This window comes from Salmo trutta, chromosome 7, assembly GCF_901001165.1.
Source record: "Salmo trutta chromosome 7, fSalTru1.1, whole genome shotgun sequence".
In the NCBI taxonomy this organism is placed as follows: Eukaryota; Metazoa; Chordata; class Actinopteri; order Salmoniformes; family Salmonidae; genus Salmo; species Salmo trutta.
Genome location: NC_042963.1, coordinates 271,757 through 290,854, shown reverse-complemented (window position 1 = coordinate 290,854; position 19,098 = coordinate 271,757). Strand labels below are relative to the sequence as shown.

General features: G+C 41.8%; 2 protein-coding genes across 4 annotated transcripts; both read left to right on the top strand.

The window, feature by feature from the left end:
- On the top strand, positions 1-13,209 carry gtf3c6 (general transcription factor IIIC, polypeptide 6, alpha). Of its 2 annotated transcripts, XM_029757543.1 has the most exons (6): positions 2-129; positions 11,640-11,720; positions 11,825-11,888; positions 12,289-12,333; positions 12,428-12,538; positions 12,958-13,209. In XM_029757543.1, the coding sequence occupies exons 1-6, from the start codon at positions 106-108 to the stop codon at positions 13,098-13,100; spliced, it is 468 nt and encodes a 155-aa protein (XP_029613403.1). In that variant the 5' UTR covers positions 2-105; the 3' UTR covers positions 13,101-13,209. The 2 variants fall into 2 exon arrangements, with proteins under 2 accessions (XP_029613404.1, XP_029613403.1); XM_029757544.1 differs by lacking the exon at positions 12,289-12,333 and having other exon boundaries at positions 1-129.
- Positions 13,210-13,888: 679 nt separating this feature from the next.
- LOC115196701 (calumenin-B) lies at positions 13,889-19,048 on the top strand. Of its 2 annotated transcripts, XM_029757541.1 has the most exons (8): positions 13,922-14,029; positions 14,153-14,218; positions 14,553-14,779; positions 14,889-15,082; positions 15,195-15,361; positions 15,471-15,531; positions 15,647-15,846; positions 15,933-19,048. In XM_029757541.1, exons 3-8 carry the CDS (start codon positions 14,556-14,558, stop codon positions 16,035-16,037), a joined length of 951 nt encoding a protein of 316 aa, XP_029613401.1. In that variant the 5' UTR covers positions 13,922-14,029; positions 14,153-14,218; positions 14,553-14,555; the 3' UTR covers positions 16,038-19,048. The 2 variants fall into 2 exon arrangements, with proteins under 2 accessions (XP_029613402.1, XP_029613401.1); XM_029757542.1 differs by lacking the exon at positions 14,153-14,218 and having other exon boundaries at positions 13,889-14,029.
- Positions 19,049-19,098: the final 50 nt, after the last annotated feature.

The following is a 19,098-nucleotide window of genomic DNA, read 5'->3' as shown; positions in this document are numbered from 1 at the left end:
TCCAAAACTCCGTGACCCGGAAGTACTTAGTTATTATTGCCTGTTTTACAGCGGTGTGGGTTTTTGTTTATTATTCAAGGCAGTTTCTTATCAAGAATCGTGAATATGGAAGACGAATGGGAGGAGGAGGTAAGACCAAAGAGTAGTTGTCGTAACAGCTAGTGACTTTGCTTATTCGTCTCTGATTCCCTATGAAACGCCACTGGCACAGAATGAGAGCAGTTTGTGAAGCACTACATAGAATTGGCATTCCAGACGGAAATCTTTGGTTGGGTGATGTTCCCATTTAATGCCGAATATAAAATAAAAATTAGCAATCCATTTGATTTACCGAACAAATGTGCAGAGAGGTGTATTACAAGCTGATCTAGTAAGAACCATATGCTCTCTCCTTCAACCTGTGAGCCAACACTTCCTGTTCACGTGGGTACATGTGAGTGCCCCTATCCCAATGGTGCCTCTCAATAATCTATCCTACCTCCTGAAGTGTACACTTGTTCACTACTTCCCACAAATGCTTAATGTTTTTTCTTGCACGCCGCCTCTCCCTCTGCTAGTGTGTTCCACATGAAGTTGTCAGGCTGAACAGGGATTCAGGAAGGGGAATGCAGCTTTTTGATAGATGGCATCCCTCAAGGAGGCAAGAAAGAGATTTCTATTCAGAAATGTAGAGTTTTCCCTAGGAGTCATTTAATAGGATTTTGGAAGAGGAATGGTGGGAAAAAGAGGATGAGAGGCTGAGGTTGAATTTTAATCTGAAGATGGTGGAAAAGTAGGAGATGGTGTGTCAAAGAAGATTGTTGTCAAGTACAAACAGATTGAGCCGTACGCCATACTGAGTTCTGGCGGTGAAATTAATCAAATAAGGGCCAATTAAGTGACGTGGATGGTGTGGTGAAGAGCTCGGAGTCCGACCCTTGCGTTGATGGACATGATAAAGAAGAATCTGGTCCAGTAGGAGTACATTTCTGGGAGAGAGTGGATCCATGCTCTTTGCCGGATCTAGTTGTGGTTTCAGAGTGGGTGGGAAATAAGTTAGGTGTAGTTGAATCAGTTAAGGTAACCCGTGGTGGACTGATATAGTTTTTTGTGTTACTTCCGCCCAGATGGAGTCGGCACTCAGTGTCACGCAACTTAGGTTAAGATCTGTTTCTTGCTTTGCTCTTAGGAGCAGGGCACCATTGAAATTAGTGATTTTTGGGGTAGCGTTAAATGTGGTGGGGAGCGTGGTGAAACAGAGGTGTCACAGTCTGTCTTTTTGAGTCTCTACCTGAAAAAGTCATGTTAGGATATATCAGTTATCCTGTTAGAGCTGTTGTGTAGAATCCACTGTGATGTTTCAGGCACCATGTTTATTGTCACAGCAGTTTGTAGGAGGGGGATTCCAAGATGTGGGAAGTGTGATGGAGGGCATAGGACAGAGGATTTTGTAGTTTAAGTGGATAAAGTTGTGTGTGTCAACTGTAGGGGTTCCCATGTTGCAGGGGATCGGAAGTGTCCCGTGCGAGTGAGGCAGGTTGAGGTGGTCAGTCAGAGCAGTGCAGAAAGTGTTGTATGCTGAGGCAGTGAAGAAAGTAGAGGAGGATGGTTTAAGGGTGAGGGATCCATGTGAGTAGTAGTGTGCCAGCACATAGGGATAGGCCAATGAGTGATCTATGCTTTAGTAAGGTTGGCTTCTTAGTATTCATAGCAATAGTTATTAACTGTACTGCAGAATGAAATGTAAATCACAGAAAATGGAATGGGGTAGTTGGTTTTTAATGAGTGTAGGGTTAGTTGGAAGGGTTTTTTATTATTTGTATTAAATTTTTCCTTTTCCCATTTTGTATCAGAAGGTATAATGGATTTATACTATAGTCCAGTTGGGGGTGGTAATGTAACATATTTTGGTATTTTATTAGGATCCCCATTAGCTGTTGTGAAGGCAGCAGCTACTCTTCCTGGGGTCCACACAAAACATGAAACATGACATAATACAGAACATTAATAGACAAGAACAGTTCAAAGATAGAACTACATACATTTAAAAGTGGCATGCATAACCTACATGTCAATGCATACAAACAAAATATCTAGGTTAAATAGGGGAGAAGTGTGAAGTGTTGCTTTCTGTTTTTTGAAACAAGGTTTGCTGTTCATTAGAGAAATATGAGATGGAAGGGAGTTCCATGCAATAATGACTCTATATAATACTGTACGCTTTCTTGAATTTGTTCTGGATTTGGGGACTATGAAAAGACCCCTGATGGCATGTCTGGTCTGGTAAGTGTGTGTGTCAGAGCTAGGGTTGCAAAGGGTCAGAAACTTTCTGGGAAGTTTTCCATGGGAAGTTAAGCCTGGGAATTTAGCTTAAATTCATCAAAAAGGTTAGCTTATAACAGAGAACCTTTTTTGTGGGATACACATAAGGCAATTCTAGGTCTTGTGGCATATTTTGGTTAAACTATCCCAATTCAATGGAATTGTAACCCTCTGCATGCACATTGCAGTCTTCCATCACATGTACAGCTGATTCTCAAGATCTTGCACACTAATGAGTGCAAAATCATCTGGCCAAGTGCATAAAGTTCCCTCAGCGCTCACAACAAGCAACCTCTGACAAAAGTCCCCCTACTTCTATCCAAGGTGAAAATGATGAATCAGACACCTAATCGATAGCAACAGCTCATGGTCCTCCTGGAATCAGATGTTTTTTGACTCAATGGAGGAACTTAGTCAGAGAAATGCTGATGAATGTCTTGCTTGAGATGTATATGCAACTGGTTCACCTCTGATGCTCACAGGCAATGTGTATTGGAAGTGATTTCAGAATGTTCTTGTCCCTGCATACACCCCTCCAACCAGACATGCTTTATCTACTCATTTGCTGGATGCAGAGTTCAAGGGAAGGTCAAGCAAATCATAGAGAAAGCAGACTGGATTGCAATCATCTCTGATGGGTGGTTGAATGTTCGTGGGCAAGGAATAATTAACTACATCATCTCCACCCTTCAACCAGTATTCTACAAGAGCACAGACAAGGGACAGACACACTGGTCTCTACATTGCAGATGAGCTGAAGGCAGTCATCAATGACTTGGACCACAGAAGGTATTTGCACTGGTGACGGACAATGCTGCGAACATGAAGGCTGCTTGGTCTAAAGTGGAGGAGTCCTACCCTCACATCAAACCCATTGGCTGTGCTGCTCATGCATTGAATCTGCTCATCAAGGACATCATACAAGAGAGCCAAGGAAATGGTTAGGTATGTGAACGGTCATCAAGTTATAGCAGCAATCTACCTCACCAAGCAAAGTGAGAAGAATAAGACCACCACATTGAAGCTGTCCGGCAACACCCGTTGGGGTGGTGTTGTCATCATGTTTGACAGTCTCCTGGAGGGGAAGGAGTCTCTCCAAAATATGGCCATATCACAGTCTGCTGATATGGACAGCCCCATCAAGAGGATCCTCCTGGATGATGTATTTTTGGAGAGAGAGGTAAGCAGCCCGAAACTACTGAAACCTATAGCAGTAGCCATTGCACGGATTGAGGGAGACAATGCCATCCTGTCTGATGTTCAGACTCTGCTTGCAAATGTAAGTGAATAAAACCGTACTGCCCTGCCCACTTCACTGTTGCTCCAAGCAGAGGAAACTGCAGTTCTGAAATACATCAAAAAGCGTGAAGACTTCTGCCTGAAGCCCATACACGCCGCAGCGTATATTTTGGACCCCAAGTATGCTGGCAAGAGCATCCTGTCTGGTGCAGAGATCAACAAGGCCTATGGTGTCATCACTACAGTGTCTCGCCACCTTGGCCTGGATGAGGGCAAGGTTCTTGGCAGTCTGGTGAAGTACACTTCCAAGCAAGGGCTTTGGGATGGAGATGCAATATGGCAGTCGTGCCAACATATCTCATCAGCCACCTGGTGGAAGGTACTTTGTGGATCTGAGGCTCTTTCCCCTGTTGCCTCCATCATCCTCCAAATCCTACCAACATCAGCCGCCTCAGAGCGCAACTGGTCCTTGTTTGGGAACACACACACCAAAGCACGCAACAGGCTGACCAATACGGGTTGAAAAATTGGTGTCCATCTGGGCAAATTTGAGGCTTTTTGAGCCTGACATCAAGCCATCCTCAACAAGGTTGGAAAGTGACAGTGAAGATGAGGCCTCAGAGTCTGATGTTCTAGAGGTGGACATTGGGGAGGTCCAGGGAGAAGGCATGGAAGCCTGAGAGGAAGACAACCAAAGCTTTAATTTCTAGACTATCATTTTACAGATTTATGTTAAATGTTTTTGGGAGATGCGATGGATCATTGGGATCATTCAATGTTCCCTTTTGTTGTTCAGTGAAATCCCATGTGAAGAGTCAACTCATTTAAATTTTTATTTTATTTATTTTGGAAGAATTTTATCATATGCAATTATGTCTACTTGTGATAAGGTTTATGTTTCTGTCTCTGATATGGTAAATATATCCAATGCAAGAAACATCTACATTTTAAATGATAAATATTCATTTGCATAAATATTCATCTCCTCCTTTAGATTCTGTCTCTCACAGTTGAAGTGTACCTATGATAAAAATTAGAGACCTCTACATGCTTTGTAAGTAGGAAAACCTGCAAAATTGGCAGTGTATCAAATACTTGTTCTCCTCACTGTATATACTGAGATCATGTGACTGATCATGTGACACTTAGATCCACACAGGCAGATTTATTATTTACTAATTATGTGACTTCTGAAGGTAATTGGTTGCACCAGATCTTATTTAGGGTCTTCATCGCAAAGGGGGTGACTACATATACACCACTTTACATTTTTATTTTATTTTATACTTTTTTTGAAACATTTAACTTCACCAATTTTGACTATTTTGTGTATGTCCATTACATGAAATCCAAATAAAAATCTATTTAAATTACAGGTTGTACTGCAACAAAATAGGAAAAACACAATGGGGGATGAATACTTTTGAAAGGCACTGTATATGTTTTGACTATGACAGTTTACAATCTAAGGTAACACCAAGTAATTTAGTCTCCTCAACTTGTTCAACAGCCATACCATTCATCACCAGCTTCAGCTGAGGTCTAGAACTTAAGGAATGATTTGTACCAAATACAATGCTCTTAGTTTTAGAGATGTTCAGGACCAGTTTATTACTGGCCACCCATTCCAAAACTGACTGCAACTCCTTGTTAAGGGTTTCAGTGACTTCTTTAGCTGTGGTTGCTGATGCGTATATGGATGAATCATCAATCAGCATACATGGACACACAGGCTTTGTTTAATGCCAGTGGCAGGTCATTGGTAAAAATAGAAAAGAGTAGAGGGTCTAGAGAAATGCACCACGCAGAATGACTTTGGCTTCCCTCCAGGCCTGAGGACAAACACCTTCCTCTAGACTCCGATTAAATATATGACGGATAGGAGTGGTTATAGACTCAGCTACCATCCTCAGTAGCCTTCCATCTAAATTGTCAATGGCAGGTTTGTCATTATTGATCAATAACAATTTTTCCACCTCTCCCAAACTAACTTTACAAAATTCGAACTTAAAATGCTTTTCTTTCATATTTTTTTTTATTCATGAATACGATGGCTCACTGTTCGTTGTTGCCATTTCCTGCTTAAGTTTACCCACTTTGCCAATGAAGTAATTATAAGAATAATTGCCAACATCAAATGGTTTTGTGATAAGTCATCTGATTCTATGAATGATGCAGTTGAATGTCTTTCTGTCCATAATTTAAAGTACTCAAGTTTTATATCATTGATCTTGGTTTCATAATATAGTTTATTTTTGTTAAGTTTAGTCATATTTCTCAATTTGCAGTAAGTCAGCCAGTCAGATGTGCAGCCAGACTTATTAGTCACTCCTTTTACCCCATCTCTTTCAACCATAGTTTTTCAATTCCTCATCAATCCATTGAGCCTTAACAGTTCTAATAGTCAGTTTCTGACAAGGTGCATGTTTATCAATAATTTGAAGAAGCAATTTCATAAATTCATCAAGTGCAGTGTCTAGATGCTCCTTAATAATCACATCAGACCAACACATTCTTTATGTCATCCACATTAGTCACAGCAAAATCTTTTGTGTTCTTTTATATACTATTTTAGGTAGAGGTTGACCGATTTTATGATTTTTCAATGCCGATACCGATTATTGGAGGTCTAAAAAATGCCGATACCAATTAATCGGCCGATTTTACAAAAAATTTAAATATTATTTTTTATAATTATTTATATATATATATATATATATTTTTTTATATTTAAAAAAAATAAGTGTGTGTGTGTGTGTGTATATATATATATATATATATATATATATATATATATATATATATATATATATATATATAGTAATTATTCTGTTGTAATTATGACATTTACAACAATACTGAATGAACACTTTTATTTTAACTTAATATAATACATCAATAAAATCAATTTAGCTTCAAATAAATAATGAAACATGTTCAATTTGGTTTAAATAATGCAAAAACAAAGTGTTGGAGAAGAAAGTAAAAGTGCAATATGTGCCATGTAAAAAAGCTAACATTTAAGTTCCTTGCTCAGAACATGAGAACATATGAAAGCTGGTGGTTCCTTTTAACATGAGTCTTCAATATTCCCAGGTAAGAAGTTTTAAGTTGTAGTTATTATAGGACTATTTCTCTCTATACGATTTGTATTTCATATACCTTTGACTATTGGATGTTCTTATAGGCACTTTAGTATTGCCAGTGTAACAGTATAGCTTCCGTCCCTCTCCTCGTCCCTACCTGGGCTCGAACCAGGAACACATCGACAACAGCCACCCTCGAAGCATCGTTACCTATCGCTCCACAAAAGCCGCGGCCCTTGCAGAGCAAGGGGAACAACTACTTCAGGGTCTCAGAGCGAGTGACGTAACCGATTGAAACGCTATTAGCGCACACCTCGCTAACTAGCTAGCCATTTCACATCTGTTACACCAGCCTAATCTCGGGAGTTGGTAGGCTTGAAGTCATAAACGGCTCAATGCTTGAAGCACAGCGAAGAGCTGCTGGCAAACGCACGAAAGTGCTGTTTGAATGAATGCTTATGAGCCTGCTGCTGCCTACCACCGCTCTGACTTCTCTATCAAATCATTGACTTAATTATAACATAATAACACACAGAAATACGAGCCGATTACCGATTGTTATGAAAACTTACATTTACATTTACATTTAAGTCATTTAGCAGACGCTCTTATCCAGAGCGACTTACAAATCAGCCCTAAATCAGCCCTAATTAATCGGCCATTCCGATTAATCGGTCAGCCTCTAATTTTAGGCCCTGATTTTGGAACAATGGTTCTTCTAGATATAGCCATTATATTGTGATCACTGCATCCAATGGGTAAGGATACAGCTAGAACAAAGTTCTACAGTATTAGTAAAAATGTGATCAATACACGTGGATGACCTTGTTCCTGTAGTGTTTGTAAACACCCTGGTAGGTTGATTAATAACCTGAACCAGATTACAGGCACTGGTTACAGTGAGAAGCTTCCTCTTGAGTGGACAGCTTGATGAAAACCAGTCAATATTCCAGTCCCCAAGAAAGTAGGCCTCTCTGTTTACGTCACATACACTATCAAGCATTGCACACATACTATTTAGATACTGACTCTTAGCACTTGGTGGCCTATAGCAATACCACAAAATAATAGGTTTTAGATGAGGCAGGTGAACCTGCAGGCGCAACACTTCAATAACACTTGACATAAGATCTTCTCTAAGCATTACTGGGATATGGCTCTGTGTGTGTATATCTCAGTGCCTTCGTAAAGTATTCAGAGCCCTTGACTTTTGTCACATTTTGTTACGTTACAGCCTTATTCTAAGATTGATTAAATAAATTAAAAATCCTCAGCAATCAACACACAATACCCAATAATGACAAAGTGAAAATAGGTTTTTGGAAAACAAAAAACAGATACTTTATTTACGTAAGTATTCAGACCCTTTGCTATGGAACTCGAAATTGAGCTCAGGTAAGTCCTGTTTCCGTTGATCATCCTTGAGATGTTTATACAACTTGATTGGAGTCCACCTGTGGTAAATTTAATTGATTGGACATGATTTGGAAAGGAACACATCTGTCTATATAAGGTCCCACAGTTGACAGTGCATGTCAGAGCAAAAACCAAGCCATGAGGTTGAAGGAATTGTCCGTAGGGCTCCAAGACAGGATTGTGTCAAGACACCGATCTGGGGAAGGGTACCAAATAATTTTTGCAGCATTGAATGTCCCCAAGAACACAATGGCCTCCATCATTCTTAAATGGAGGAAGTTTGGAACCACCAAAACTCTTCCTAGAGCTGGCCGCCCGGCTAAACTGAGCAATCTGGGGAGAAGGGCCTTGGTCACGGAGGTGACCAAGAACCAGAAGATCACTCTGACAGAGCTCCAGAGTTCCTCTGTGGAGATGGGAGAACCTTCCAGAAGGACAACCATCTCTGCAGCACTCCACCAATCAGGCCTTTATGGTAGAGTGGCCAGACGGAAGCCACTCCTCAGTAAAAGGCACATCACAGCCCGCTTGGAGTTTGCCGAAAGACACCTAAAGACTCTCAGACCATGAGAAACAAGATTCTCTGATCTGATGAAACCAAGATTACTCTTTGGCCTGAATGCCGAGCATCAAGTCTGGAGGAAACATGGCACCATCCCTACGGTGAAGCATGGTGGTGGCAGCATCATGCAGTGTTTTTTTCCCCCTGTGGCAGGGACTGGGAGACTAGTCAGGATCGAGGGAAAGATGAATGGAGCAAAGTACAGAGACATCCTTGATGAAAACCTGCTCCAGAGCGCTCAGGACCTCAGACTGGTGCAAAGAATCACTTTCCAACAGGACAACGACCCTAAGCACACAGCTAAGACAACGCAGGAGTGGCTTCGGGGCAAGTCTCTGAGTGTCTTTCAGTGGCCCAGCCAGAGCCCGGACTTGAACCCGATCGAACATCTCTGGAGAGACCTGAAAATAGCTGTGCAGCAATGCTCCCCATCCAACCTGACAAAGCTTGAGAGGATCTGCAGAGAAGAATAGGAGAAACTCCCCAAATAAAAGTGTGCCAAGCTTGTTGCGTCATACCCAAGAAGAGTCAAGGCTGTAATTGCTGCCAAAAGTGTACTGAGTAAGGGTCTAAATACTTATGGAAATGTGATATTTCTGTTTTAAAAAAACAGTTTTTGCCTTGTAATTATGGGGTATTGTGTGTAGATTGAGGTTTTTTAATAATAAGGCTGTAACCTAACAAAATGTGTAGAAAGTCAAGGGGTCTGAATACTTTCCGAAGGCACTGTGTGTCTATATATATTACACACAGTTGAAGTTGGAAGTTTACATACACTTAGGTTGGAGTCATTAACTCGTTTTTCAACAACTCCAAACATTTCTTGTTGACAAACTATAGTTTTGGCAAGTCGGTTAGGACATCTACTTTGTGCATGACACAAGTAATTTTTCCAAAAATTGTTTACAGAGATTAGATTATTTCACTTATAATTCACTATATCACAATTCCAGTGGGTCAGAAGTTTACATACACTAAGTTGACTGCCTTTAAACAGCTTGGAAAATTCCAGAAAATTGTGACATGACTTTAGAAGCTTCTGATAGGCTAATTGACATAATTTGAGTCAATTGGAGGTGTACCTGTGGATGTATTTCAAGGCCTACCTTCAAACTCGGTGACTCTTTGCTTGACATCATGGGAAAATCAAAAGAAATCAGCCAAGACCTCAGAAAAACAATTGTCGACCTCCACAAGTCTGGTTCATCCTTGGGAGCAATTTCCAAACGCTTGAAGGTACCAAATTCATCTGTACAAACAATAGTATGCAACTATAAACACCATGGGACCACGCAGCCGTCATACCGCCCAGGAAGGAGACGTGTTCTGTCTCTTAGAGATTTACGTACTTTGGTGCTAAAAGAGCAAATCAATCCCAGAACAACAGCAAAGGACCTTGTGAAGATGCTGGAGGAAACAGGTACAACAGTATCTATATCCACAGTAAAACGAGTCCTATATCGACAGAACCTGAAAGGCCGCTCAGCAAGGAAGAAGCCACTGACTACGGTTTGCAACTGCACATGGGGACTAAGATTGTTCTTTTTGGAGATATGTCCTCTGGTCTGATGAAACAAAAATAGAACTGTTTGGTCATAATGACCATCGTTATGTTTGGAGTAAAAAGGGGGAGGCTTGCTAGCTGAAGAACACCATCCCAACCATGAAGCACCGGGTGGCAGCATCATTTGTGGGGGTTGTGGGGGTTGCTTTGCTGCAGGAGGGACTGGTGCACTTCACAAAATAGATGGCATCATGAGGATGGAACAAGATGTGGATATATTGAAGCAACATCAAGACATCAGTCTTGGCATTTTCTCAAACAGCTTCACCTGGAATGCTTTTCCAACAGCTTTTGGGAGGGAGGGTGGACAAATTGCTTACATCTGTTATGACAGGCAATCTCCCCACACGCTCTGGCAGCTTTCATGGCTCGTGATAAGTTATTTTCTCTTCTGGCAGACAGCTTCAGGATAGTTCTCGTTGAGGAAGATGTATGTTCCCCTCAAGATCTTGGCTCTTTCCAGAACCGCTACCTTGTCCTTGAACCTCAGGAACTTGACCACTATCGGCCTGGGCCCGTCACCTGTTCTGGTGGGGGATTTTCCAGTCCTGTGGGTGGGCTCCATCTCAATCTTCCTGTGGTCCATCTTCAGTTTCTCCAAATAATTTCCTTCTCTTTGTCATCAGACTCCGTCCAGGTCTCGTGGAGATTCTACAATTCGGTCTTCAACAATGTTCCGCCTTGATTGTCCCTCGAGTCTGATTTCTGTCATTGTTATCATGGATTCTCATACAGAACTAATGTCCTCTTTCAATGACTTTCAGATTGTTGTCATCTTGCCGTTTTCCTGTTCAAACTTATCGAGCTGACCCTGGGAGAACTGCAAACTGTTCTTCAGGTCCTGGACATCTCTGGTCAGGTGTACATTATTTTATTAGTTGACTCCACCAGCATTTGGACACAACACTTGAAGCTATTTTCTTGTTGTTGTAACAACTGCTTGTAGAACTCTGTTTGTTTAAAATATCCTTCAATAGAGACACCACTGTCCTCAGCGGTACTTCCACCGGCTTTGGTCTTTGCCATTGTAGCAACGTAGGCTACGCTGTTACTCCCCGCAATTCCAGACAGGGCAGGTCACAGGGAACTGGATGCCAACCGCCTTTAAACCCCGCCAAAGGTTGAAGACTTCCCACAAATCTAAAAGCATTGGATTGGTCGGGCTGGAGGGAGGGAGTTTTCACCATATTTCTTATACATGCCAGTCATTTGCTTTCATATCAGTGAAGGGAAATTAACAAGTGCACACTTTGGGAGAAAGAAGAGAGTATTGGGATGCACCCGTAGTGTAGAAATGGCTCCTACAGTATTCTAGAGACCTCTGGTAAGTCTTAGCCAACACATTTTATGGTGGACAATGACATCTAGTGTTGTTTGTTGTGATCAGATACACCCTCTACCATGGAAAAATGACTGAAGACAATTTCTTAAATGTTCTGCCTCCCTCTTTCTCCCTCCTCTCTCTTTTTAGGAGCAGTTGGTTGTGGTTGAGCTGTCTGGTATAATTAACTCAGATTTTTTGACCAAGTGTCAGGGAACCTGCAAGATACTGGTGAGTGATCTGGCTTCCCTTTCTCGCACGCTACTGTAGGTAGCAAAGCAAACGTTGAATGAAACCTCTACATTCCTCCTCCTGTTGATTTTGTTGTATTGAAGGACATTGATAGTGAGCAGCCAATGATGCAGGTGGGAAGGTACGTGTTTGCGGGAGAGTATGAAGGTAAGTGTATTCATTATTAGTGGATTCTATTTGCTTACACCTGACAACATATTTGCTGAATGTCTAATGGACCCCTTGCCCCTCCTCCCTATGTACACTTTAGATCTGAAGGGACTGGGCTAATAAAAACAACTCAACATGTCACTTGTTGCATCTTGCCTACTGATAGACTAGGTGGAAGAGAGTGTCTAGAGAAGATGGGTTAGGGGTCTGTTTGTAATACAACATTTGTGTTATGAATTTGTGTTACCCATTTTCCAGTAAAGTACATGTAGTTCTACATGTTTAGGAGTAGTGTTGTTATTAGTGCCCTGTTGTTGTGATTCTGAGTTACAGACTGAGTGTCTGTTTAACTCTCCTCTCTCTGGCTCTCTCTCCTCTCCCCCATATCTCCTGACAGATGCTCTGGGCACCTGTGTGCTCTTCGAGGAGGGACAGTCGAGTGGTGCGTATTGATGAGTGGCGAGTTTTATAGAGATTAACTGATCTTCACTCTAAGTTCTCGCTCCTCTCTTCTCTCTCCTGTGTGTTTGTTTTAGGGGCAGACCCTGAAGCCAGTCCAGAGCTGAGCTATAAGTGCCACACCGTTAAGAGACTGATGATGCAGAGAACCTTCCTTGCTGAGAAAAAGGAAGGAGACAACAGCTCAGGTTACACACACACACACACACACACACACACAGTGAGCCCTCACGCTCACATAGCAACACACACACACACACACACTGTTGTGCTATGCTCTCTATTTTGGATCAATACTGTGGTCCTCTGGAGCTCAGTTGTTAGAGCATGGAGCTTGCAACAACTGTAAAGTGGGTTTGATTCCTGGGACCACCCATACGTAAAAATGTATGCGTGCATGACAATGTCGCTTTGGATAAAAGCTTCTGCTAAATGATATAATTAATGTGCCGGGTTGGACCTTTGCTTCTAGTGACTCCATTCAATGCACATTTTACTGCACAATACCTTTTGTAGCCAAAGTCAAACTTTGAGATGCTTGAATTTAGCTCTGTTTTTTTTATGGGACATGAACATGCTTGAATGTGGCTGTTTGTTGCTGTTGCAGGAGACTTTCAGTTTCAGCCACTGAGTGACGGAATGTCCCCAGCCAGACTCGACTCACTCTCTCACTTCATCCAGAACCCAAAGAGGACCTCCAAGCCAGCAGGGGAAGGGGGAGCACACACGATGGGGCAGAAGACCGGGTAGAGGGGTCAGGCAGGACACTGGCAGCAACTCCATTAATTAGGTTTTACCTCTGATTTGTATTTATATTTTTGTACTGTGTATGTTGTTGAAATAAATGACGCTTTCTAGACGTGTTGTGTTTGATTACCGTATTCTAGTAGTCCTGATTAAGCCTGGAATTGAGAACTGCTTGAATCTCTATTTTATCGCCATCACCTCATTCTTTCATTTTAGAATATCCCCACTCAGTTGGAATGTCAATAATTGATGATGAAATCAGTGGCGGTTCTAGACCATTTCAACTGGGGGGGGGCAGTTGTACTGTTAGAGGGGCCAGTTACATTAGATGTTATTGTTGTCATATCGTTTTCTTCACTGCATTAGCAGGCTAAAGACCATGTTCATACACTGTCTAATAAGGATGTAAAAAAAAAAACGATAACTAATTTTTGCTATGTAAAAATTATTTCATACTCCACATTTAGGGGGGCCACAAGGGGGTCCAAAATTGTTGTCACAGGGGCACTGCCCCCCCCCCCCCCCCCCAGAACCGCCCCTGGATGAAATGGACATGCAGTTTGAGAGGGTATGCATTCATGCATATCCTACTAATGAACTTGGTTGTGTGATGCAGTTAAAAAACACTAATGTCACAAGAAATAAAAGTCACTGTTAGAAAGTTATTTTGACAATTCCTGCCTGATAAGTGCTGCTGTTTTTTGGGGAATGTGGAAAATATTGTAAAACATTACACGCTCATAGCGTGAGGACGTGGCGGTTATTAACCAATCAAAAGGCCGAAACTGTCCTGAAGTGGAGTAATGGACGAGCGGTATGGCACAAGCTAATCTTAGTACAGGAAACGACTTTACTACGGCGTTGGCGATGGGGGTGTATCCGGAGTAGATGACGACGTTGACGGTCAAAATTGAAAAACTCCTGAAAGACCGGTGAGTAAAATATCACTTTTACGTCTGCCGAAATTCACAGTGCAGCTCTGTTTTTCTCTTGCTACATTGTTGTAACATTAAAGTTATACACTGACATGAGCATTGCATTTATTTCATCAACAGATGTCGAGCTAGCAAGCATGCTTAATTGCTAACGTTAGCTTACTTGCTAACTGGCTGCACAGCAGGGTAAGACTAACATAAAGCCAACTAGCTATCCATGTCATGTAACACAAACCGTAGCTAGTTCAGCCAGAAACGGTGGAGCAACAGATGAGTAGGGGAAACTGAGTTTGTTATAAATATCTTTGGTGGAAGTAGTTAACTAGCTACATCATCTTATCACAGATCACTGATCACGTTGATATCAGGCTATATTTCTAGCTTGCAAAGGCCGTTACAACAGTAACGTTACCATTAGTATGGTTAAACTAAAGATGGTCATGACGAATTCCTGTCGTAAACTAAATGCACTGTCACAATCATATTGTTGTTGTAAGCATCTCTCTGTCGTGTGTGTCAGAGTATGGCGCTGCGGCCGTTGGTCATGTGCTTTGCGCTGTGCGTGGTGTACGCCTCCAGTAAACCCACCATCGAGAAGAAGGACCGTGTCATTCATGACGACCTGCTTAGCAACCGCAACCATGACGACGCAGATAACTTTGATTATGACCATGAAGCGTTTCTTGGACAGGATGAGGCCAAGACCTTCGATCAGCTCACACCTGAAGAGAGCAAGGAGAGATTGGGGTAACACACCCACACACAGAAACACAGATGCTGCATCTTGTTTAGAAGGAGAGAAATAGATTTGTATAGAAAAGATGGATTTACACCCTTCATCTCTCTCTCCCTACAGTATGTTGGTAGAGCGTATAGATGAGGACAGGAATGGGTATGTGTCAGTAGAGGAGATGAGGAAGTGGATCAAACACAGTCAGAAGAGGTGGATCTATGATGATGTGGACCGCCAGTGGAAAGGTCATGACCTTAATGGAGATGGACTGGTGTCCTGGGAGGAGTACAAGAATGCCACATACGGATACATACTGGGTACGGACACACACTGAAACGAGTATAAGAATGTAACTTACGACCCCTGACAAGTGCCTTTTTACTGGAAGGTCTGACTTAAACTTTTCTAATTGGTATGTGTGCCCCTAAGAGGATTCAGACCCAGAAGATGGCTTCAGCTACAGACAGATGATGTCACGAGACGAGAGGAGATTCAAAATGGCCGACCTGGACGCGGACCTGAAGGCCAATAAAGAGGAGTTTACAGCCTTCCTCCATCCTGAGGAGTACGACCATATGAAGGATATAGTTGTACTGGTGGGTCACACAACCACACACACTATTCATTTTGGAATACAAACACGATTTCTTTATTGTCGAAGGTAGCCAGCCAGTAACACCTTTGTGCCAATACCCTCTCCTGTAGGAGACCATGGAGGACATTGATAAAAACGGAGACGGCTTCATAGATCTGGAGGAGTACATAGGTGAGTTATAACCTGTAATAACACCTGAATCAGTACATGGGGGACACATAGTTATAACATGTCGTCAGCATCTTTCTTTTCCTCTTCTCTTCCCTCTCTCCTACCCCTCCTCTAGGTGACATGTATAACCAGGAGAGTGATCCTTCAGAGCCAGAGTGGGTGAAGACAGAACGAGAACAGTTTACTGAGTTCAGAGATAAAAACAAAGATGGCCGCATGGACAAGGAGGAGACCAGAGACTGGATCCTCCCTTCAGACTACGACCATGCAGAGGCAGAAGCCAAACACCTGGTCTACGAGTCAGATAACGACAAGGTGTGTGTGTGTGTGTGTGTGTGTGTGTGTGTGTGTGTGTGCGCGCGCATCTAACCAAAGATTGTTTTCTCCCCCTCTCTCTGTAGGATGGCCGTCTGACCAAGGCAGAGATCGTAGAGAAGTATGACCTCTTCGTTGGCAGCCAGGCTACTGATTTTGGAGAAGCCTTGGCAAGACATGATGAATTCTAACCCTCCACTTCCCACACAGGGTTGGGCTCAATTCCAGGTCAATTCAGTCATGGAGTTGAAATCCCAATTAAAAATAAGTGCACTATATGGAGAATAGGGTGACGGTTGAGACGGAGCGTTTCACTCCGATGCCTAGGATAATAATTGGATTTCCTGGCCTATTATACAGACTAGTGAATACATCACTTTGTACTAAGTAGTGTACGAGTTTGGACATCAAGACACACCTCCTGGTTTGGCTCCACCTCCACCGCCACCATCCTCTCGTCCAATCCGGACAATGGAAAGGATATACAGTATTTCCTTTGTCTTCGTTTGCAGATCAACTTTGTTTTTGTAAAAAGTGACAGAATACAGATGTTAGTGTTTGTTTTGTTAGCCTTGTTTGAACAATGTGTCAGGCGTGCAATGAAGTGCAGAACTGTGCATGTTGTGGTCATTTCAGTTTTCAATTCAGGAAGTGAGTCAAAATTCAATAGAAAACAAACTGAATTGATCCCAACCCTGGTGTGTGTTCTGCTATGCACTGGACTATGAAGGGGAGATGTACAGTGCCCTCCACTAATATTGGCACCCTTGGTGAATATGAGCAAAACGGGCTGTGAAAAAAAAAATGTATTTGTTTATCCTCTTGGTCTTTCAAAATATTCACATAAATCTAACCTTTAATTAAAGTAAAATAATTTGAAAAAAATATATCATAGAACAAATATTTTTCTCTGTGCCACAATTATTGGCTCCCCTTCATTCAATATTTTGTGCAACCTCCCTTTATCACAATAACAGCTCTGAGACTTCTAATATGTAATGAGGTTGGGGAACACATGGCAAGGGATCTGAGACCATTCCTCCAAACAGAATCTGTCCAGATCATTGTGGACTCTCTTCAGCTCATCCCACAGGTTTTCTATGGGGTTTAGGTCAGGCTGGGATGGCCATGGCAAAACCTTGATTCTGTGGCCAGTGAACCATTTTTGTGTTGATTTTGAGGAGTGCTTGGGGTCATGTACTGCTGGTGGGTCCAACCATGGCCCAGTTTATATCTGCTGGTACTTGTCCATGATACCATGTTTCCTAACAAGTTGTCCAGGGCTTTTGGAAGAAAAACAGCCCCACAACATCAAAGATCCACCACCATACTTCACATTGGGGATGAGGTACTTTCTGCATGGCTATCTTTCTGTCTACGCCAAACCCACCTCTGGTGTTTGTTTCCAAAAACCTCTATTTTGGTCTCATCTGACCATAGAACCCAGTTCCATTGAAAGTTCCAGTAAAGTTTTGTGAAATGTAGGCACTTGAGTTTGTTTGACAGCAAAGGCTTTTTTTATGGCAACCCTCCCAAACAACTTGTGGTTATGTAGGTGCGTCTGATCGTAGTTTTGGAGACTTTCGGACCCCAACACCCAACTAACGTCTGCAATTCTCCAGCTGTGATCCTTGGAGATTTTTTTGGGGCCACTCGAACCATCCTCACTGTGCGTGGGGTCAATATAGACATGTCCTCTTCCAGGCCGTTTGTTAACATCTCCAGTTGCTTTAAACTTCTTACTTATTGACCTGATAGTGGAAATGGGCATTTTCAACCATTGAGACATTTTATTATAGCCATTTCCTGATTTGTGCAGCTCAAAAACATTTTGTCGCACATCATTACTGTATTCTCGGGTCTTTCCCATAGTGATTGATGATGGTAATTTGGCCTGTGTCACCTCATATTTATACCCCAGTGAAACAGGAAGTCGTGGCTTACCACTTATGTGTTCCTAATCACTCAGGTGAACTTAATGTAAAATATTAATGTGAATATACTTCAGTTAGATTTTACCTATAAGAATTTCTAGGGGTGCTAATAATTGTGGCACATGTTTCGTAGAAAAATGTTTATTTCACAATTTTTTTCTATAATTTTACTTCAATTAAAGGTTACATTTTTGTGAATATTTTGAATGAAAGACCAAGACGATAAACAGTAGACATGTTTTTTCACAGCCCGTTTTGCTTATATTTACTAAGGGTGCCAATATTAGTGGAGGGCACTATAACACGGTTCACTCTATAAGCTACTACCACAAACTGCTCTTTTGATTTCATTGGCTAGCAGTGTCTTCATACCACCACTCCCCATATGTGGCCAATCCTCCCAGGGTTAGGGTTAGTGGTTGTAGCCCAGGGATCATCAACTAGATTCAGCCGTGGGACGATTTTTATTATATTTTTTATTGAGTGGATGGTCGGTGGGCCAGTTCCTACATGTGTGTAGGAGCTTGGCTCAATTAGGGGTTAGATCAGTTATTTTTACTTCAGTCTGGGCACCCCCTAGGTCATACATTTCTGATCTATTACCTGTACTAGCACAACATATACAGGGCTGGAACAAAAATGCGAAACACTTTCTATGTGTGTGTCCCTCCACTGAGTGCCTCCTTTTGTTTTATTTTGGTATCTACTGAATTCTCTTCTGTACTACACACACACACCACACACATACTACATATGTTTGGAGGCTTATTAAAGTAAGATTTCCCCTGTCCAGTCTTCCTTAGTTATAGTTGTCAGACTGTATAATCATTTTATAACACCTGATACTTAGTGTATGACCCTCTATAACCACTGTTATTGATCTGGTTCAACTTCCCTTAAACCCTCTGCCATCAGGGCTACATGATAATGACATGAACAGTCATAACTGTTGGTATAAAGTCCGTTTTGATAAACTGACGCCAAAAGTAGGACTTTTTATGACATGTTATGTCATGTTTTCAACAGTGTTATTTATGTAGGTCTTATGGACAAAGGGTTCTGGTAAAGTTTCCATTGTCTTTATAAAATATATGTTATAATAATGTATATGCTATAGCTGTTTTTTACATGATCAATCCAGCGCCATGCCTATCAGTAGTGATTACCCTGTACATACCTTGTCACCTGTTGCCTTGTTGACAGTGTGGGCTGTTGTCAATCAGGTGGAGAAGTGTTTTTCTGATTAAAAGGATGTTGTGGAGGTTTTATACAAGTATAACTAATCATTCTAATTCAAAGGGTGCTTGCTCTGTTACCC